The sequence below is a fragment of the Anomalospiza imberbis genome, chromosome 5 (assembly GCF_031753505.1).
Source record: "Anomalospiza imberbis isolate Cuckoo-Finch-1a 21T00152 chromosome 5, ASM3175350v1, whole genome shotgun sequence".
In the NCBI taxonomy this organism is placed as follows: Eukaryota; Metazoa; Chordata; class Aves; order Passeriformes; family Viduidae; genus Anomalospiza; species Anomalospiza imberbis.
In genome coordinates, this window is record NC_089685.1 from 22,542,642 (window position 1) to 22,565,065 (window position 22,424).

At 39.2% G+C, this 22,424-nt stretch overlaps 1 protein-coding gene across 5 annotated transcripts; it reads right to left on the reverse strand.

The window, feature by feature from the left end:
- Nucleotides 1–3,744: 3,744 nt before the first annotated feature.
- On the reverse strand, nucleotides 3,745–20,636 carry ING3 (inhibitor of growth family member 3). Of its 5 annotated transcripts, none has more exons than XM_068189886.1 (12): nucleotides 20,464–20,636; nucleotides 20,229–20,300; nucleotides 16,097–16,197; nucleotides 14,645–14,710; nucleotides 12,452–12,548; nucleotides 10,225–10,296; nucleotides 9,811–9,930; nucleotides 7,709–7,767; nucleotides 7,166–7,356; nucleotides 5,834–6,026; nucleotides 5,300–5,338; nucleotides 3,745–4,686 (listed from the first exon to the last, which is right to left on the reverse strand). In XM_068189886.1, the coding sequence occupies exons 1-12, from the start codon at nucleotides 20,489–20,491 to the stop codon at nucleotides 4,570–4,572; spliced, it is 1,155 nt and encodes a 384-aa protein (XP_068045987.1). In that variant the 5' UTR covers nucleotides 20,492–20,636; the 3' UTR covers nucleotides 3,745–4,569. The 5 variants fall into 5 exon arrangements, with proteins under 5 accessions (XP_068045987.1, XP_068045986.1, XP_068045989.1 ...); XM_068189885.1 differs by having other exon boundaries at nucleotides 7,709–7,866; XM_068189888.1 differs by lacking the exon at nucleotides 20,464–20,636 and adding an exon at nucleotides 16,379–16,485 and having other exon boundaries at nucleotides 7,709–7,866; nucleotides 20,229–20,306.
- Between the last annotated feature and the right edge of the window lie 1,788 nt (nucleotides 20,637–22,424).

Consider the following 22,424-nt stretch of genomic DNA (forward strand, 5'->3'; position numbering starts at 1 on the left):
AAAGATTCCTCAAAAAAATTATCTTTTTTAAGAAATGTATAAAAATTGTAGCTGAACAACTGCATCTAATCCGCTCGTTGTTCTCTTTAACTTGAATAAAACTTTTTCTAATTGGCAGTAGCCTGTTTCATAGATGTGGGCAGACGTCTTTGATTTAATAACATCGCTAAATAAGTATTCAGAAAGGAACAGAGCTGCCACAATACACAGGAATCTTCATAATGTAAGGTACATGACACAAATAGGTATTAGGTCTTTAAAAATATTAATACAGTTGTGGATCCTAACGCTGTTCATCATTTTCTACTGCATCAGGTAGATTTCTTGTACAGTCACAAGGCAAGTATTTCTCTATTCTAGCTGTAATACGCTCGGATTTTTCTTTTCAATACCTTCAGGATTTTTTTTTTTTGAGGACTGAATAAGGGAATTATTCTTATCCCTATAAAGAGATAACAGAGCATGCAGTTAAAGTAATGCTTATAATCAAGACGCTATATCTATAATGAATTAATTTAGGAAATTACTGGGGGTTTTAAAATATAAGACTAATGGAAGGATAAGCCTGAAACTTGTCAGGCAAGTTGCATGACTTGACAAGTCATGCGACTTGTTGACAACTTTTGCATGCTCAAATGGCTCTGAACTATAAGATTTATCTAGAGGAAAAAGTTGCTGTTTGTCTTTATTGAATACTATACGAGTATAAAAGCAAGATACAGATTTGAAAGTGCTAAGAGGAATATTACTGTAAATTGGTATATACTGAAGTGTGACATTTTTCTCCTTTTAGTTACCTTAATCTCAGAGCATTTTAGTCAAACCAGGGAGAAGTAACAAAACTGAAGTGACTATGTTCATATGGTGTGGCCTAACTTTATTCATGTGTACCCTGAAGAGAGTGTAAAAACTCAAGAGTCTTATTCCTCTTGCAATTCTGCTTCTCAGAGATTTTAGTCTAAAAGAATTGAATACTCTGCTGTCAAGGTAAAGGCTATCTCTCTTGAAGAAGAAAAATGTATGGTCCAGAAAAAAAATTCCAGAAGAATGAGGAAGGAGATGAAAAAAACTTGCCAAGAAAAGCCAACTCACAGTGGAAAGTATCTCCCTGGTGAGGCAGAACAGAAAAGTGAAACAAACCTCAGAATTTCTAACCTTTACTGTGTGTGAATAACATTTTGCAAAGTTTGGTAAAGAAGAATGCAAATTATCCCTTGCTATTCAGAGAGACAACCTAGTGGGATTTTCAGATTAGTATCCATTCATGTATTTTCTCCCCCTTTTTCATTTCAGATCTAGAATAAACAAAAGTTACAGCTCCCCAATGCACACAGACAATACTCTTTACGAGGAATAGACAGTGTTTTGTTCCATTAAGAGCGCTTAGCACATTGGTTCTCAGTTTGTGGTACTACAAATACCCCTCATCCGAAAAGTTCACCGAAATGCTGGAACATTGAAACTAAAAGAAACTGCACTGCCTTATGCTGAAGGTTGCCTAACATAGTGTCTGGTATCAAACAGCATTCATTAAGTGCCAGAGGATTTTAGGACTGTCAGAGACAACCTGGAACGCTTCCCTCAACAAACTTTTTTGACTTCTACTGATGAATCTTCAGTGCGTTTCCGATCCAGAGATCTTAGCTGTATGTCCCATTTTGTAATGTCACATGTGAACAAATGTTGCTCATTTTTTTCATTTTAGACTGGCTTCTTCCGTACCACTACTTCTATCAAAACACACACCTTTTCACACCACTACTTAATTTGCAGATCCCTGCTATATTCTCATGGAGCTGCCTCTTTCCCATCCAAAAAAGTCCCAGACAATTCATCTGTTTCTCAGCTGTGTTATTATACAGCTTTGACCCTCCAATTTGTGCCTTTTCCTAGCTTTGCTTTTTGTAAGAGCAGACGAGAATTTTACACTACATTGACCTAACTGCACCATCAATTTACACAGTGTAAAACTTTTATTTTTTGTCTCCTACTGAGTCATTCTCAGCACTTCTGTGACCTGCTGCTGAACAGTAAGCTGAGGTTTCCATAAAATTACTAGATAACTTCCAAAGCACTTTCCTACATAGCAGTAGCTACTTCAGAGGACTCAGCTGCAGGTAAAGTGTGATCTAAATATTATTTTACATATTATTTTATATTTACATTGTTTTATCAAAATGTTTAAATACATTTTCCACTTTATCAGACAGTCTGTCATGAGATTGGTCTGATGCTTTTAGCACTTTCCATTTTTTTTTAAAAAAAAAACATACATGCAAATATTATGTTCCCATTTAGGCTTCTTTAACTGATCTCATGTGTAACTCTTGAGCAGCAGAGTCCTGCTCTTCTTTAGCAGTGCATTGGGGATATTACTAATTTATTCCTTTACTCTTTATTATTCTATTTTCCAAATAGCAATGTGGATCTCCCAATCAAGGGATGCCCACTCTTCAACCACTGCATCACTGATTTTAAAGAAGCTTTAATGAGAGACTTTGCACCTGTACTTGCCTACCTAGGGTAGTGTCCAGCAACTCTGTTGACCATGAGGCATGAACTCTCTCAATATGTAGCTACTCACAGTGCTCAGTGCTTTTACGGTCTAATCACCTGAACTGTAAGCTTCTTTACAGGCTTCCTATTTAGATAGCAGAAGTATATGCAGGTTTTATTGCTCTACATCTTTGACTTAGGTATTGCAATTTTTCCCACATTTTCACATTTGTCCATTTCTGTTTTCTTGACACAGAATACTAATTTAGTAATAAGGACAAGTTTTTCTTCTTGTGAGGTCTCTAATTTTTCAATGAAAAAATAATTTATATTTCCCAATGAAACAGGGATCCAATATTCACACTAAAAGTTGAAATTATATTTTGGATTTGTAGTTTTGGTACCATCTTAGGTATGGTTACCAGCAGAGTGAGAGATTTTGCTGTATACAGTCTTAATTTTCAAAGGACTAGTTTGTAGCCCTTGGGACAGACATTCAGTGTAGGGAGTCTAGATTACTGGTTGCTTATTTAATTTCAATTTATAGCATGGCACCAGGTTCCCACAAAACAAACACTTTGTTATCTCCACTGTCTCAACAGCCTCACTTAAAACCAGATATTCTAGTCTTCAAGTGTTTTTTTAGACTGAGATTTCCACAGAAATATATACACAGTAGGTTGGGTTCCCAGTTTCAAGGGAACCTTAGTTAATCGCTCTTTGCTGTTTATTTTCACCAACTTCTATCCTATTCTTTTGCCAAAGTCTATTTATCATCCATAATCACATTTCCCTTCTTTCACATGTACTTCTCCTGAGTTCATTATTTAAATGCCTACTTTTTTCATTTTGAAAAAAACATGGTGTGACAGAAGCCTGGTTTCATTCTCTACACATACTCTTATTATTAATGGACCTATCTGTTTTTATTCCCTTGACCCTATTTGCACGGTCATGCAATGGAACACTGCTTACTTCTCTCCCTCCCTTCTCTTCATGGATCTGGAAAGCTACCACATGACAGCCACAGTCTTTCAGCCTAACACAGGGCTGAAGTAAAATCTTTATTTCAAAGGGAAAGCATATTTTTTAATAGCAGAAAGAAGGAGGAAGGAAAAAAACAGGCATAAACCCCATCTTTCTGTTCAGTGCTGCTGCATTAAAGAGCCACAGAAAAAAAAAAGGAAATTTGTGAAACCATTTCAGCGAGAGACCTTTTTTTTGACAAATGTACAGGAAACATTAATCTGAGGAGTTGAGGTTCATTTATTTTACACCTAATACAATTCAAATTTAAAGGATTACTTGCACAAAAAAATAAACACATTTGGTATAAAAATTTATCGTCACTTTAACACGGTTTTTTCTTCTTACGGCCTCCACCTTCTCTGGAGCAGAAACATATAAAGACTAATGGCACAAGTTTGTTGTATTCTACAGCATTTTTTGTTTTTACATACTCAAGTACCCTAAAGGACAACAGCCCGCTGTATACAAGAACCATTTTCTTCAGCCTGCTGAATTAAGTTTCATAAAGAACCAAAGCTATAAAGGCATTTTAAAAATGACTGTCTCTTTTTCCTTTCAGAAGCACTGATTTTTTGCACTATTAATATACATAGTGTTACGTAACAGCTCTTGAGTACAGTACATGCAGCAGAATATATCTGTTGTATATAAAACATACATTTAAAATCCTGACTTATTGAATTTTTGGAAGATTGAGTAATTGTAGAATGCCCACTGCTTAGAGAAAATGGTTTGATAGTACAAATGTCTGCATATGTTGGCCACTGGAACAAACCAAGGCTCACTGGAATAGTATCTGTAGCACATCAAGGTGCATAAATAATTTACCTACTATATTAAAACACAACTTAGCAAAACCAATAGTTCAAGATCTTATGACTGGGACTGGAACTAGAAGATCTTTACAGTCCTTTCCAACCATACCATTCTATGATTGCTATGTTACTCTTCAGTGGTTGCAAGGAAGTGTGGTGAGAGTTGCCCCTCTCCTCCCAAGTCCTTTATAAAGCCTTTAGTATGCATTTTTTTGCCAGATGAACAAACTTATTTATGTCTACTGCCTCTTCTCTTCATTGCAGCTGTACACTGTGGACAGTACCATTTCCCTTTCGGTGCTTCTGTCAGTCCTACACATCCATAGTGGAACCACTCAATAGGGCACTATAAAAAGAGTTAAAAGAGAGGGTTTGTGACTTGGGTTTTTTCAAAATACAGTTCTATGAAAATGAAACATGAGTGGAAAGTGTAGATTCTGCATTTCACACAAATCACAGGACAAAACAAGGAGAGGGGAGGATCTGCAACATACACTCAGAACACTAAGAAAAATGATAAAAATTCTAGGAGTCATATATGGACTCGCATTACAGAGCAAAATAAGTACGTTCTGCTTTGAAATACTTAGTTTGACAAAGAAATCTTATTACTCACTTCTGTTTAAATGCAGTTATCTCAATAAATACATTATTATATTGAACTGTTATTTGAAAACTTTTTTATTTGAAAAGGAGAACTCTTATTAGTAGTGAAATAGCTGAAAATTCTCAGAAATAAAGGATATTTTGAAGCAGGGCATTTTTGAACCTAGCAAAGGCTGCAGGTTTCTAAAAGAACCTAAGCTATGTGGAGACATGAGAAGTTTCCTGAAGGATGGTTCAAATCATACGCAATTTACTCTAAAAAATCTCTACTCAAACTCTAAAAAAAAGCAACTCCTACGTGCAATAGTTATATGCACAAGCCTCTCATGAACCTTTTGAACTTTATTACTTACATCTTGGTTATCACAGCCTACCATTTCACCATAAGACACCTAGTAAAATAAGAAAAAAAACCGTTAGCAATTAACATTTTGAAAGGGCCACATTCAAATTTCTTCCTTTGAGGTTTTTCCATTAATAGCAGTAACAACATTTCCATTTTACTTTTGTTACACAACCTAAACACCATCATGACAATTCATAGTGAATTGATTCTCCAAAATTGTTTATGCAAAAGAAGATACATCGGCGTATTTCAGATTGGATAAAAAACTAAATTCACTGCAAACCCCCTCAATTTTTATTTTAATTATTCCTGAAGTCTCCATTTCCAGATTTATAACTCTCCAAGGATATCACATCACTTAAAAAATTGACTATTTTCACCTTCAACAGTTCATTATTCACATCACCAGTAAGCAAACAGAAACAGATCAGAAGTTCAAGAGTAAAAATATAGTTTTTTCAAAATTAGAATTCAGAGAAGGAAGTTCAGCTACATCAAAACAGCAGCTGTAGTTGTATTTCAATCTGGGGGCCATCCTTACCTGATTACAAATACAGTAACGTGGCTCATTTGGATCATAGGTCCAATCAACCTGGCTATTAGAATCAGACTCTGGTATTACTGCAGTTTGCTGAGACAGCTCTTGTGCCAGTGCAGATGAAGAAGAACATGATGATAGAGAGGAAGAAGAAGATGATGATGAGGACTGCTGACTTGAGGATTTGTTGTTGTTTCTGAGGAAGAGTAAAAAAAAAGGAAAAAAGTAGCATAGATGATTTATTTTCTGCCAAGTCAAAGAATCGCTAAATAAGTACTTTGTTGACTCTGAAATACTGCAGTATGTAAATCCCAAAGCTATTATTCACCATCACATTTCACTCAACCACTGCAAGCACTGGAATGCACCCACTGTATGCTCTTGGAAAAGGAAACAAGTCATACCAGCTTACAAGCGCAGGACGCACTGCTCTAATCAATGGAATTTAACAGCTCTAAACTGTCAAGTGGCTTTAACAAATGCTTTTCTTCACAATGTTTTCCATCAACCGCCTTCATGTCAAGTCCTTATAAAAGTTGTTACCAATAAAACAGGAATTTACATATAAATAATGTCATATGTCATGTACAACAGATAACTGTTTGGAAGATGATTGATTCTCTGTTAATATCCATTCAAGCATGAGCAATCACTCCATGGGAATGGTGCCAGAATAAAATTTCTCTGCTTTTGCTTATAGGTCAGACCTGACACCCAAGATATTCATAGATGAAAAATGCTTCTAAAACAGCATTATTAACTGAGTTGTAAACACACACAAATATGAAGAAAAACTCAAGACAATTTAAAAGAATGGGCATTTTGAGAAAAATTCTTTCAAGTACAAGTTCTGATTGTTGAATGTGTTGTGATAGTCTGTTGTTAAACATGTTTTAAAACTTCATTTCAATCAGAAATGAAATTTATTCCCTGTTCTAGATGGTCAGTCATTAAAGTGTCATGTTTACTTGAAACTGGCATCAAACATCTCCAGATTAATTCAAAACCATCTACAACCATTGCACAATAATTCCCAACAACTGCTGTTAGATCAAATCTTTCCAAAACACAGAAAAGTGAGGGAAGAAACTTGATTGTATCTCAGATAAAAAAGCCATTCAATGGAATGAGTTTGCTTAAAGAAAAATAAATGGAAGGATTAAGGAACACAGCCCTGCACAAAAAATGGCCCCAAGAGGCAGTAACTACCTTCTGCTGATTCCCCCCAGCACTGATATTAAATACAATGTATTTCTAATATCGCCCATAACCTTTTAAAAGAAAACTCATCTGTCTTAAAAGTTACAATTGCAGTCAACAAGTAAGAAAACCTACTTGCTTTTTCTGCCACTTCGTGAATCTGTGGTTGATGAACTTAACGTCTGAGTTAATGTAGAGGCCAGAGCTGATGATGAATATCCAGCTGAATCTCTGGACAATGAAAATTCTCTTCCAAGCTGAAAATCATTGTTCTTAAATGCTTCATAGCTGGCTTTTAGACTGGATGTTCGTCTTCCCTCCTTCATCTAAAAAGAATGCTGATATTGTATCAGATTACACAGTAAAGCTCCCACATAAGGCTGCTAACTGCTAATATGCACAGGTTCACTCATTATTTTGTTAACAAAATTACACACAGAAAGCAGTTAAATGTGTGAAAAATCTTCCAGGAAAAGTCAGAAAACAAGTTGTCCCTTTAGGCAAGCTAAACAGGATGAAACTGTCGCATATTAATTAAATTCTGATAGAAGAACTGAATCACATCAGCTGAAAGTGATCATAGGAATTCAGATTAAAAAAAAAAAAAAAAAAGTAGTCGCTAGCCTTTCTTCTTAATCTTAAGTGGATGGCAGAATAACAAGAATATTTTGACATTACCTGTGCTGTGGCTTGCACTGCTTGAGCTGCTGCCATGGTAATTGCACCGGCCCCGGATCCTGAAGATAATGAGCCCAGGTTATATGATGCCAATGGTTGAGAAGAGTTTGTATTGTATGCATTGTTTGAAGAGGATGATGAATTACTGTTTCGACACCCTTGATGAATAGAACACATTTATGAAATTTAAAATGAAACTAAATTCCTTTGCATTTTAAGAAGAGTTATATGACAACCAGTGAAAGAGTAGGAACTCCATTTACGCATCAGAGCAGTCTAATCATTTGGAAAAAAGGTTTTAAAAGTAATTAGACACAGCCAGTATTTGTTTATGTGGGAAAAAAATAAGCTTGTTCCCTATCTATCCTCATGTGCAAGGAGTCCTTTTAGAAAGACAGCTCTCACAGTGATACTCAGCTATTGAAGAACAGATGCAGCTACTATACATATGCCTATATTGAAACAATTCTCACTACCATAATCATCAAGAAGAGGATAAGAATGATTACACACCTATACTGTGTCTGAGTTAAACTTTCAACCATTTTAATTCGAGAAACTACAGATCAGTTTTAATGCCACACAGTTTCCAGGGTCATCTGCAGAATGACAGCTGCTCAAATATAACTACATTTTATTTGCAGCGTCATGTGAAGTTTCTTCAAAATAAAACTGAAATAGTCATGACTGGAACTACTTAAAACTGACAAACATGACTCAGGTAGTTGTCTATTACTAAGACTCCTTAGTTTTAATTTTCAGAAAAGAAACTATGAAGTACCTTAATATTGAGAACAGGCAGAAAGGTTTAGTTTTTTTTAGTCACTATATACAAAAAGACTTCTCTTTTTTGACATAGACAACACATGAAAAAATTTTATTTTTGGACCAACTCTTAAAAAAAAGGTGTGAAAATTCTTGCCCTTACTTTGGAAATTGTTCTGTGCATTTTTTCCCAAAAATAATGCATTGACCTCTTATATTTCTACTACTAGCTGAATGAAACTGTACTATTATCTTTCTCAAAGTGTAAATAAAAAGAAACAGCCATCATACAGATGTTAAATAACAACAAAGAAGACACACTTAATGGACAACACAGATGAGTAAGAATGCCTGCTATTTCTCATGTTTCAAGTGACTGAAAATCCCAGGGAAAGGTGTATCAGCCTCAGATTGAGGACTGGTTGAATGGCAGATCCCAGAAGGTCATTATCGATGGCACAGGGTCTAAAAATTCCACAAAGGAAAGAGCATTGCACCTGGAGAGGAATAACCCCATGCAACATCAAAGGCTGTGGGCTGACCTGCTGAAAAGCCACCCTGTGGAGAAGGACATCAGGGTCCTGGTGGACAACAAACTGTCCCTGAGCGAGCAGTGTTCCCTGGGGGCTAAGAAGGCCAGTGGTGTCCTGGGGTGCATTAGGAAAAGCATTGCCAGCAGGTTGAGGGAGGTGATCCTGACCCTCTACTCAGCCCTAGCAAAGCTACATCTGGAGTGACTTGTCCTGTTCTGGGCTCCTCAGTACAAGAGACATGGAGTTCCTGGAGTGGGTCCAGTGGAGTGAAAAAAAGATGATTAAGGTACTGAAGCACCTCACTTATGAGGAAAGGCTGAGGGAGCTGAGCCTGTTCAGCCTCGAGAAGAGATGACTGAGACAGGACCCCATCCTTGTCTATGAGCATGTCAAGGGAGGGTGTCACAGGAAGGGAACCAGGCTCTGCTTGGTGGTGCCAAGCAATAGGACAAGAGGCAATGGGCAGAACCTGATGCACAGGAAGCTCCACTTGAATATAAGGAAGAACTTCTGTACTCTGCAGGTGGCCACACACAGGACAGGTTGCATAGGAAGAGGTTGCCCAGAGAGCTTGTGGAGTCTCCCTCGCTGGAGATATTCGAGAACTGTCTGGACACAATCCTGTGCCGTGTGCTTTGGAATGACCCTGCTTGAGCAGGGAGGCTGTTCCAGATGACCCACTGGGGTCCCTTCCAACCTTACCTATTCCATGATTCTGTGATTTCAGAAGACTAACTCACAAATATAATTAAGTTTCTCTTCTTCTGACTAAAAAGCAATTAAATGAAAGACAATTAGGATTACCTGGTGTATTTTCTTTAGAAGCATCTGATGTCAGGGTAGATAGAAGAGCTTCAGATTTAAACTTCTTTTCAGGAACATGATCTGTTGTACTATGATGAGAAGATGGATTGTGTTTCCTTTCTAAATGAAATAAATGAAGAGAACTCAAATGTAAAATCTATTCAGCTTGAAATGCAAATGATACTGGCACTTTCAACTAATTCTCACCAGCAAAACCTATTTCATTCATGCACTTCTTCTTAACAGACGTTATTAGTATTTATTACACTTTGTTTTCTCCTTGCAATGATGGAGGGAAAAACGTTCCGAACCATCTTTTCCCTCATACTACTCAACAAAAAAAAAAAAAAAAAAAAAAAAAAAACAAAACAAAAAAAAAAAAAGTGGCCATCTTTATAAGTTTCAAATACTTACTCTCTACTGGAGTGTGAGAATGGGAGTGATGGTTATTCACAGGCTGTGCTGGTGTATCCAGCTCCAGAGACCCTAAAAGGGAGGTCAGAAGGATACAAAAACTGAGAGTTGGCACCGTTTTAACTTTTACATACTAAAAGGATCTTTAAAATATTAACCAAATCACAATGCAGTTATATTTATTTTAATCAGAAGAATTTTTGCTGCAGTTGAAACCCTTTCTACAATACAACCAGGAGCCAGTGAGATTAGTTCTCAAATAAAATTTTGGACTGCTACTGTCCAACTGTTGAAATCAAGAACTTAAAATCAAGGCCAATAAGAAAAACCAACAACATTGCCCTTACCATGCCACTTAATCAAATAAGTTGCAGAATGGCTGCACAAAAGTGCTTACAATCTACACCAGTATGAACAATGTAAACTGTATAAACAAGGCATCTTGTCCCACGGAGTCTACCTTGTCACATTCAGTCAAAACTCAAGACAACAACAGTTTCATCTTTCAAGATGATTTAACATTCAAAAGAAAGAACTGCAGATCATCATCCAGATTTTCTTAACATCCAAAATACACAGAGCAACAATACAAATAAAAACAAAACAAAAAACTCCACAAAACGAACAAAACAACACCAAACCCCACCCCCCCCCCATCCTCCCTCCCAAAAAAGGGAAAAGTCAGATGGGCATAAATCCAAGTATATGTCTAAGAATAACATTTCTTGTAAGATAAGGCTAAATAATCACAACATAGGAGAGACTTTGACTATAAATTTGGAACAATATACAATATTTTGTTCATCAATCTCTAACAAAAAGATTTTGAAGCAGTTGCAATACCTACTGACTTACATTTACACAGAAGACAAAACAAGAAAGCAATTCACATTCATTTTTCAAAATCTGTAGCCTCAGCATTTCTTTACCTCTTCCAGTGCTTTTAAAAAGCACTGAAATACATGAGTATTACATAAATATCACCAAAGTTTAAATATAATTATTTTAGAAGAGGATCAAAGCATAAGGAGCTATTTTGGCTGAACGAACTTCAATCACGTTATGAACTTGCCCAAAGGCTGCCCTCTGGTGGGACTTCAGCCTTATGTAATTTACTTACTCTGAAAGCTAAAAATGTTAAGTCTCCTATTTTTAGCTTTATTTAAAAACAAACAAGGAAACAAAACCCTCAAACCAAGCAAACCTTAAAGATGCAACATGCAGTCTAGTGCTTCTCTTATTTTGATATCTTGAAATCCTATCTAGCAACCTCTCCAAACACACGGTTCAACAGAAGATAGCACCACATCATAAAACCAGCTGGGATTTAAACTAAACTAAACTAGTGATTTTCTGTAGTTGCCAGTTAATTAATAGCATTTAATTTAGAGTTTTCTTTTATTGTGCCTGTTACTTGTAATAGCAATTACAAATAAAATAGCCCCAAACTCCCAACTTATACAACACAGCCACTAAAGTTCCAAGAAAGAATATTTATTCCTAATATCCCCAAGTGGCTTAAGTCAATTTTCATTATCTTTGGCTATGAGGACAGCCACTGCCTCCAAAATCACAGTAGTTAAATCAACTTAAAAATTTATCACAATCTCATTTGAATTTGATGTCTAAATGCTGATAAGTACAGAAAAGCCAGATTCTTCTACACCAAGCTGGCAAAAAAGCTGTAATTTTACATTTTTATGCACATTCTGAATACCAGCATGGTTGTATTTAACATGCAGGTTTCTTACCTAAAGTACTTTTCCTTCACTGGCCCATTATAGAACAACCCATTCTTGCCCCTTTAAAATAGAAAACCACCAAATATGTGGAAAACTAAAATAATGATCCTCCTTAGTTTGGTGGCAAACAGTTCAAGGAAGAAATGTTACCCTTGCAACTGGGTAGGTGGTATGTTTAGGCCAAAGTACTTGGCTGAATACCTACAACCATTAAAAACTGGTTTAGAGAATTATGTATCTTACTGTAGCAATTCACAAGGATAACAGCTGTGTGCAAAAATTATTCTACTTACTCAAATGTATTTTGATTTCACTGCTATAAATTGAGGTTGAAACTAAAATTTGAGAGTGGGTTAAACTAAAATTTGAAAGTGGGTTAAAACATGGGTGAAAATACTGGCAGCCACTAACAAGTGTATGATACTTTAATTCTGCAAATTGACAGAAAGTCTGTCAAGTTCTTAAAGAAAATCGTGCGTACTTACGTCTCTCTAATATTTCTGTAATTCCAGCATTATCTGCTTCAAGTTCCATTTTAAATTTAGCGAGTTCCTGGTCCAATTTTCTCAAATGACGGTCTACCTGTTTGTTAGATGAAGCAAAAATAAATAGCATCCAGTTCTGGAACATGAATATCTACATCCTTAATCTCAGGCTTGCTAAGTATTTCCATTCCAGAAATTTTGTGCCATGCAGCACTAAGCAAATAATGCACAGAAGGGATCTTCTTGGTCACCTCCATCTCCCTCACTCAGCAGAGACACTGCTGTTAACACCAAAATAGCATAGGGAAAGCTCCAAGATACTTCTTTTCAGAAATGAAGATGAAGACTTGGAGGTACTCTGGTTATGCAAACTTAAAGGGGAAGAGAAAGAACAGTACACAACATGGACTTCAGTAGAAATTGGGCTGCTCTGGGGAAGTCACAAGTTCTGAACTGAAACCTGTGAGCAATTTGTGTGCCACTATAAACACCAGTAAATTCAGTATGTACTGAGTCTTAACTCAAAGTGGAGACTCCTGTGTGTTTCAGCAAACTATGATGTACTCTTGGGTATCAAAACTTAACAAAAAAAATTCTCAACTCACTATAATGAAAAGAAACACTACATTCCAAATGCTTTCTACATCTTGTAATCATACAGCAAAATTTACCCATCTTTATTAAAAACTGAGAGGTTTTTCCAGTTACCAGCTAAGCAAAAGAGAAGGGGCAGTTCCAACTTCTAGAACAAACTTTTGGCTAGCTCTAGTGAAACTAAAGCAGTTGTTTTATGTCTTCTATATTTGAGTATAGTCTGACTTGCAGGTTCTGTTCTCTTGAGAAATGTAAAATAAATATACTTAAATGTTATACTTTAAATCACATGCCATCCCTCTCTGAATCTGGCCATCTATCCAATTTTTCACCCAATGAATAGTGCACCTGCCCAAGGCACGAGGAGCCAGTTTCTCCAGGAGACTGCTGTAGGAAACAGCGTCAAAGGCTTTACTAAAGTCCAGGTAGACAACATCCACAGCCTTTCCCTCAAGCAGGTCAATTCATCATTAAAGATCAGGTCAGTCAAGCAAGACCTGCCTTTCCTAAATCCACACTGCCTGGGCCTGACCCCCTGGTTGTCCTGCTTGCGCTGTGTCATGACACTCAGGATGATCTGCTTCACGACCTTCCCCAGCACTGAAGTCAGGCTGGCAGGCCCTAACTTCCCTAGATGCTCTTTCTGACCCTTCTTGTAGGTGGGCATTACATTGCTAATTTCTAGTCTATTGGGACCTCTGGTAAATACACAGAAGGGGCTCAGTGACCTCTTCCACATCTCTCTCAGTGGGGAGATGTGGATACCATCACAGCCCTAGACCTGTTTGTGTCCAAGTGTCACAGCAGGTTGCTGGCCTCCCTTGAATTACAGGGACTTCATTCTGCTCCCCACCCACTTCTCCCAGCTCAGGGGCTGGGTACCCTGCGAACAACTGGTCTTCTTATTAAATATTGTGGCAATGAAGGCATTAAGTACCTCTGCCTTTTCTTCGTCCTCCATCACTGTTTACTTCTGTATCCAGTAAAGTATGGAGATTTTCCACAGCCCTTCTTTTATTGCTGATATATTTTTTAAAATATTTTTGTCTTTCATAGCAGTAACCAGATAAAGTTCAACATGGGCTAATTATTTCCCCATATAACCTCATAAAATCTTTGTAGCCCTCTCAAGTTGCCTGCCCATTCTTCCCAAGGCGATACACTCTTTTTTCTCCCAAACTGAAGCCAAAGCTCTGTATTTAGCCAGGCTGGTCTTCTTCCCTGCTGGCTTCTCTTTTGGCACATGGGGATGGGCTGCTCCTATACATTTAAGATTTCCTTCCTGAAGGATGTCCAGCCTTCCTGGGCTCCTCAACACTGCATCACAAGGGATTCTCTCAACCAGTCTCCTAAACAGGCTGAAACCATGCATTAAAATCTTATTATTTCTAATACTATTTCTCTGTTTTATATTTAAGTGACTTACTACCCAAAATTCTTAGAAGTCAGTAAAATATTAAATGTTTCTTTCACCAGCAAAACATCTGTATGTAGATGACATAAAAGTACAGGCAGCACAACTACAGTGCTTACCAAAATGCTTAGAACTTCTTAGGGCATAAATTTAGGTAATTCGCCACAAGTCTTGAGTCCACTTACCAGATCATATATTTGATTGGCCAGTTGCACTTTTTCATCTGCATCTTCCAAAGCCTTATAATAATCCTGTTATTAAGAGAATTTTATTTTAAATTATGAATGTAACTGAATTAATTTCAGTAAGTTTTGGCTGCTGTTATGAAGCACAAAATAGAAGTCAAAAGGACAAATTTAAGTCAGTTTTCAGAAAGACTGAAAATTTACTGTAAACAACAATCATCTGAATTTTAAATGAGAGATATAATATATACAAATTTATTTTCTCTCTGTTAGAAAAAGCCAAATTACAAGAAGGAGGCACTTCCTACTACAGTGATATTTAGATTTCTGCAAGTAATGCTACAAGAAATTAAACAATCTTGGATTGATTTTATATTACACAGCATCATGGTATGGACTTAAAATAAGACTGTGTCTTTTATTTTCAGGACCACCACAAATCCTACTGCTCCTCAAAACGATGCCAAAGTACTCTGTGGGGAGGCCCTTCCAGCACTCTAGTTAAAACAGAGATAATATTGTATATAATTTAAATTACTTTAAATTAAGTTTCTCTAACTCATAAGTGCATTCTAAATAATTTGACTAAAACAATCCAAAAGCCTCCTCTAACCAATGAAAATTTGCAGACAATTTTTTTTAAAAAGGTATGTTTTCAGATGCTTTTACTTTAGATTTGAACAGATTTTACTGGCTTTTAATTCTCAATTTCCACTGAATATTATCTTCTGTGAAAACTACTTGAAATTTTGATTCAACTAAAGTCAATAGAAAAAAAATAATTTATTCTAGCAGAGTCAGAGCTCTGACCTTTTACTTTTTTAGAATTTAAAAACCTATTTGCATTAATTAAAGAAGAAAACAACCCTTACCCAAATTAGGGACTAAAGTAGCCACTGTAGGAGACTACAAAGGAGTTTCTCCTGACAAAATAATTGGCTACATTGCTAAAAATACCATCACCAATGCTCAAAGTATTGAAGGATAACACAGAATACATTCATATTCATGTTCTCACTCCTCCCTCTCTCCAGCTAAATAGACCATATGTATAATGTGTAGAAGGACATAGGCAGAAAATCACAGGAAATGCTGAAACTAAGCTTGAAAAATATCCTTTAAAAGAAAGCACATTAACTTGGGCAACTTCATGTCACACAAACAGAAACAAAAAAATCTGAGCTCCAAATTTAGTACCAGGCTTCCTCACCATTTCAGGATTACATTTTTTTAAATGCTAGCAAGTGCTCAGCAAAACTTCAGAGAAATTCTTGATCAAAGAAACCTTTCATTCACTTTTCTCCTCCAATGTAGTTCCATCCAACTCTATGAAAGCCCAAGGGAAGGCACAGTTCTGAACACTTAAATCCCCCATCAATCATAAACTACTTTTTCCTAAGGTTGTCTTAGTTTGCAAAAGAAAAATCTGATCCACTCTTATGATATCCTTACTTTTTTGATTGATGTCATTTGTTCTTCTCTCCATTCAGGTTTGTTTTTCTTTGCATTCATAAAAAATTCATTTACCCTCTGCTCAAGCTGATCCATTGCATCTGTAGCATAGGAAAAGATTAAGACAAATGTTATCTTCTCATGTCCATAAACATTAGAAAATAAGGGGAAATTTTTTTCTCAAACAAAGTTGACAGGACTGAGGTGCAAACTATTAGAGAGGAAAAAAAAGAAAAAACCAAAACAACCAAGCAACAGTGGACAGCGGAGGGAAATATTTACCTTAATTTCCAAGAAGCAGAATTGCATTCTGGTAGGATTCTCATCAAGGTTCTTGTGCTCTCCAGCATGGGACAGGCAGGACTCCAAGTTCTAAAGGTTTTTTGTCCCTAAGAGCAGTGGTAGTGACTTAAAGCACGACCCAAACTCCTCACCCAGGGCTCTAGACTGCTGACTTTGGAACATTCTAGCCAGTTACAAACTGAGCAGGAAACAAAATGTTCTCCTAAGAGAAACAGTCAAATACAAAACCAAATAATTGGAAAAAATTAGTGTCTCAAAAAGGTAGACCAACTGAAGAGCAAAGTCACTGCCTTTAGTCCAGGGCCTCTCCATTGTTTGCTAGGAAGGGTCAGAGCAAATTGAAAGCATTCACAAATTATTCCCTCCACCCCCAGAGGAGTAAATGCACTGATGAAGTATTATTTGGATGGGATTCTCACTTTCATGAAGTTGAGAAATATCGTAAGGGGGAAAAAATAAAACCACCCATTTTCTAACATTAACTATCTCTAGAAAGGAAAATGTCAACCACAAGCTATTTTTTTTCATTGTTTATAGAGGCAGGAACAGGGATTCCCTTCCCTTTCTCCTCCACCCTTCTCCCACTGAGTTTACTATTTCAACAGCTGGACATTTGCACACTCAACAGCTTGCACATATCCAAAAACATGCAGCTGCCTCAGTCAAACTAATTTGGACAGCCTTGCTAGTGTCAGGATAGATGCCAGTACTGAAGGTTTTTTCCCCAGCATTCTCAGTGACATTGCCCAGCTATCAGTTTTAAATTAAATGTGACAATGCACGAATCACCTACAAACTTCAGGCTCTGGGTGTAAAACACCCAATAAACTTTCCAGAAACCACCATTAAAACTGGATCACATCTTGCCAAAACAAAATGCAAATTAATTAATTAGTTAAAGTAGCTAATGAAACCCTAAGTATGATTTACTCTGAAAATCCAAGAGCCCAAGGGTCTTCACCACTCTGTGAAAATTCCCAGCTAGAACTGTTTATATAAATAACTGAAAATCATTCATATTCAATGATCAAAAATATTAATTGATTTTCCTTATACCGGGAACATTTGGTATCAAACCCAACAGGAATCTAACAACTGACTGGACAGAGCACCATTAATCCCAAGCCATAACCGTTGTGATGTTAAGTTCACATCAACTTTATTAAATCCAGACAAACAAAGTAGTGGAACAGTTCTGGAGTAAAACAGGCTAAAACAGGCTGAACAATGAGCATTTTTCACTTGCCATGTAGAGAATATTAAGAAGCCTGAGAAGCAAGCAAGAAGCACACACTTTATATGAAGGCTTCTAAAATCTTTGCTCTTTGACCTAATGACTCTAATTTGGTCCAAAAAGCCAGAAGACAAAATGTTCTATCGTCTGAGCACAAACATCTTAAGTGTTAGTTATTCTAGTGGCTCCATAAAAAAGAAATGATAAAAAAGTATCTTCCCTCTTCACTTTTTATTGGGGACATATTATCAGTCTGTGTGAACCATCTAGGGGAAAATTTCCACAGAAACTTGGTCTCTCCTGAAAGAGCAAAAAAGGCAAAGCCAAGTTCAGGTCAGATCTATTAAATGATATGGAAAGTTCTCTCTGCTACACTCAAGTTCATCCATTTTTTCTTGTGATACTATATTCTTATATACTAATTTCTCAGATTAAATTTCCCAAGAGAGTTGCCAAAATTTCTATGAGAACAGTCCTTTTTCCAGATATTGACATTTTACCATGAAATCCCTGATAATCAATGATTTTAAATTAAGCAGAGAAACACATTTTATCCTTCATGTGAGGCTCAGTTAAAGCTCAAGAGTCAAGCCCCAACTCAGATGATTTGCTTTTTCCACAGCAATCTTATCAGAATATACAGCAGATAGACCGGGTTTATTGTTTCTTCCAAATACAAACAGCAGCACCTGTCTCATTAGGAGTCAGTGTGGTCCAAACAGGACAGAATACAAAGTCAACAATGGCCCTGAAGCAGAGCAGGAGAGATATCTCTGAATTACAAATCATGTAGATTTCTGGGACAGCATCATTCATCAAAGCACTGTTTTCAAGTACTTCTGAGACACTAAACAACCTACAGATTTGCACATAGTGTTCATCAGGTAGTTGGGCAAGTCATGCTGAAGAGGTGCTAGTCCAGAGGTTTCATAAATGTATTTGGATACCTTGCCAATCATTGCACAAGAATTACAGAAGTACCAAGGTCTGAAAAAATTTTTCTCTACACATAAGGTTGTTCCTAGTATACAGTATTCATTGTCATTTACTATTTCCAGTAAACAACATGGAGTGTTGTCATTTTTGGTTAAAGCAGAGGAAATGACAATCTGCTGTCTTGGCACTGCTAGCTGCCTCAGTTCTCAAACACACCTAAAAAAAAAGAAACCCTAGTATTTTCTTTGCCTTCTTATGGAACAGAAGTAAAATTTGTGAACTTATTCCAAACTATCTATGTCAGGGAGCTGCTCACTCCCCTTCATGATTCTCCCTGGTGATAGGGACTTCAGAGGTGCTATGTCCCAGAAGAAGCCACGACAGTTCCCACAACTTTAAGCATTGAATCCAAAACAACATTTAGGTGATAGTATATGAACAAAAAAATCCTATAGACAGATCTACATGTGTCAATAAGGCCGGTCAAACAGACCTGCTGGGTCCACTAAAATAAATATCCAATGGAAAGCACTTTAAAGTATTACAGAACTGTTCCCACTTAGTGCTGCATTTTGTACTCCTATGCAGTATTCCATTGTTATATCAATCTCTGCTTTTTTCTCATTCCACTTTGCAATAACCTGTCCCTTCCATATTGATGATTGCTCTCGTCTCTTCTGCAGTAGCAGTTCCACTAATCAATACTTTTGGATCACAGTTATAGACAGCCATATTAATTGTGTGTTAAATGACTGCAACAGCTACCCAGGGTGTTACAGGACACCTAAGTTCCAAACGAGATTGCATTAAAAAAGATGAAATGGCAATGCAGCCTGAAAACAGGCTAAGGCAGTGTATTACATCAGGATACAAGCTGAGATAGAAAGTGATCTACAAAGAAACCTGATGTGTATTTATAAATGTATTTTGTATAAAATATACATATTTATACAAAAGTAAGCAATTCTATAAAACATAATTTGTATAAAACCGGAACTATAAAGTACATTTTGTTGCATGTCAGCTAGGGCACAAAGGGCAGAGCAAATGGCACCTTCCCATGTTATTATTAGGGAGCTGGCTGGAAAGTTTCAGGGAGAGCATGCCGCTGCCTACTGGAAGGAGTGGGACATAACTCATGTTCCAAACCACCATCACTGCTCTTAGGGATCAAAAATCTAAAGAGTTTGGGACGTGCCACCGAAAATGCCTTTGGGAGCAGCACAAGCCCAGGAAGGTAGCTCCGCTAGGGCCCCGCTTGCGCCGAGGCCCGGCGGGCGGGGGCGTGGGGCGGGCCGGGGGCTGCCGCGACAGCGCCAGGGGCGTGCGCCCCGCCCCTCGCCTCATCGCGGCGGCTCGGCACAGTCTTCGCCCGCGGGAGACGACGAGACGCCCTCGAGCCGAGCGGCGGTGCCGGAGAGCCGGGGCAGGGTTGGGGAGGGGGCGCGACCGCCCCGGGGCAGCGCGGGAGAGCGGGCGGAGCTGCTGCCGCGGGCCGGAGCGGCGCCGCGTCGCCTCCTTCCTTCCTTTCCTTCCTCCCCTGCTCGGCCTTCCCGCCCCTGCCGCCCTGCGGCGGTGGGGCCGGTGCCCGCGGGGCGGGGCGGAGCGGGGCGGGCGCGGAGGGGGCGGGCGGAGGCGGAGGGGGCGGGACTCACGTACTCTGCACCTGCAGGTCCATCTCGCGCATCTCGGTGAACCTGTCGCGCAGATCCATGGGAAGCTGCTCGATCACTGCGGGGACACGGGGGAGCGGGAGAGAGGGGGAGGGAGGGAGCCAGTCAGTCACTCGCTGCCGTGGGGGAGGGGGGGCGCCGCCTCCTCGCCGCGGCTTCCCCCGGCTCCCCCGCACCGGCCGTGCCCTGCCGCCCGGCGCCCCCGCCGCGCACACACTCACTCTCCAGATAGTCCTCCAGGTACAGCATGGCGGCGGCCGGGCCCGCGCCCAGGGGCTGCTCGAGAGCGGGCGCTCGTCCCTTCCAATATGGCGCCGCCGCCAACAACACCCGCGCCTCGACTCAGCGAAAACAACATTGGCGGCGGACGGCGCTCGCCGCGGCCGCGCCGCGATTGGCTGCTCGCGCCGCTGACGCACACTGCGGCCCGCGCTCTGCCGCGCGGCCTCACGGGAAGCGTAGTCTGTGCTGGGCGAGCCCCTGGGAGGCTGCGCGTCCTGCCCGGCGATGTCGGTCCGGCTGGTCCGCGCTCCGGGGTCGTTCCCGCGCCCCGGGGCCGTTCCCGCGCTCCGGGCCGTTCCCGCGCCCCGGGGCCGTTCCCGCGCTCCGGGCCGTTCCCGCGCTCCGGGGCCGTTCCCGCCTCGCAGAGGCTGCAGCACGCTTCTCCGGGAGCAGCTTTCGGCCCTCCGGAGCGTCCCGGGCGCGACCGCAGCGCCGCAAGTCAGGCGAACGGAAAGGCAACACTTGCAGCTTCTTGGCCACTCTCGAGGCTTTTGTTTGTCTGTTGTCGTTTTAGATGCTCGCAGCCGGCAGTAGTTCATTAAAAGCATTAGAAACGGCAGAACTAATGAAATTGCTTCAGAAAAGCTGCTCCGTTCAGCACAGGTCAGAGCTACGGACAGCCTTAGGAGAGGAGAAACTGACGAGGGCTTTGGGATTGCTGTTGAGTGTAAAACCAAAATTGGCTGAGAGCACCGATTACCATCCAGTCACAGTACTCCTTGCAGTAATTCACTTTCACATGTTTGGGACTGGTTTTTTTTTCACACAGTTTCATTTCCCCAAAGAGTCTTTTTCATCACTCTTCTGTTGCTGTTCCTTACTGTTTTGAGCGACTGATGCATTTATCCAGACATGTTTTTTGCCCGGGGAAAGAAAATTTTGGGACTTGCTTGATGCCAGGTGTAAGTATAGGAGCGTAAGAATTGTGGTAACAGAGGATGTTTGCTTTCCATCGTGCTTTTTGTTTCCACGTCTTTATCTGTGCCAGATGTAGACAAGCTGAAAGGAAATGTATGCTTAAGTCAAGTATGAGTAAAACTTGCATGGGATGTTTTTGAGGGTCAAGACCAATGGAAAGTGGTACTTTTCTCATGTCTGAAGTTCATGTATTGTGAGTAGTTAGTTAAAGATGACTGAATTTTGGGAAGTGAAGCATACATTTTGTATACAGGCTTTATGAAGACCGGTAGTAGTGTGTTGGATATGCACGGTATAGCAAGCAAGTTGAGGGGTTTTTTAATTCCTTTGTCATTAAAGATGGGGGAGAATGAAAATGGTGTAACAATAAACTCTCAGTAACTTCGTGAAAAAAGTGCTGCATCAATGTGGTCACTTTCCATACTCACTCTATCATCAACCATGTAGTCTGCACTGCCAAACCAGAAATACCAACTACTCTTACACATAGAAATGAGAACAGATTTGACATGGTCATGAAGCTCAGTTAGCCTTAGTGGAAATAATCTCTATATTATTGCTCATACAGATCTCTTTCCTGTAGAACTTCTGACTAGTGTAGGCATAACAGTATTTTTAGAGTTTTGTGTGGGAAATAGCTTGACCCAGTTTGGTATGTAAAACACAAGATTGACCCTTTGTGGGAAGATAAATGCCTGCCCTTACTGAAGTGAAAGGGTTTGATGCAGTAAGAGAATCCATGCAAAAGCACAGCTAAGTAACAACATCCTATATTTATTAGGAGAAAAGTTAGGTGAATTTAGGGGAAATCTGAATTCATGGCATCACTTTCTTTTATGCTTAGTTGCTAGCAAAATTCTCAGTGAAGCCTACTGTGCCAGGGTATTTTATGTGTGTTGTGGTGCCCAGACCAAGGAGCACAGCTCTTGGGGCTGTGTCTCAGCCATTTCCATTAGTAATGGCATGTGCCCTGTGTCTGTTA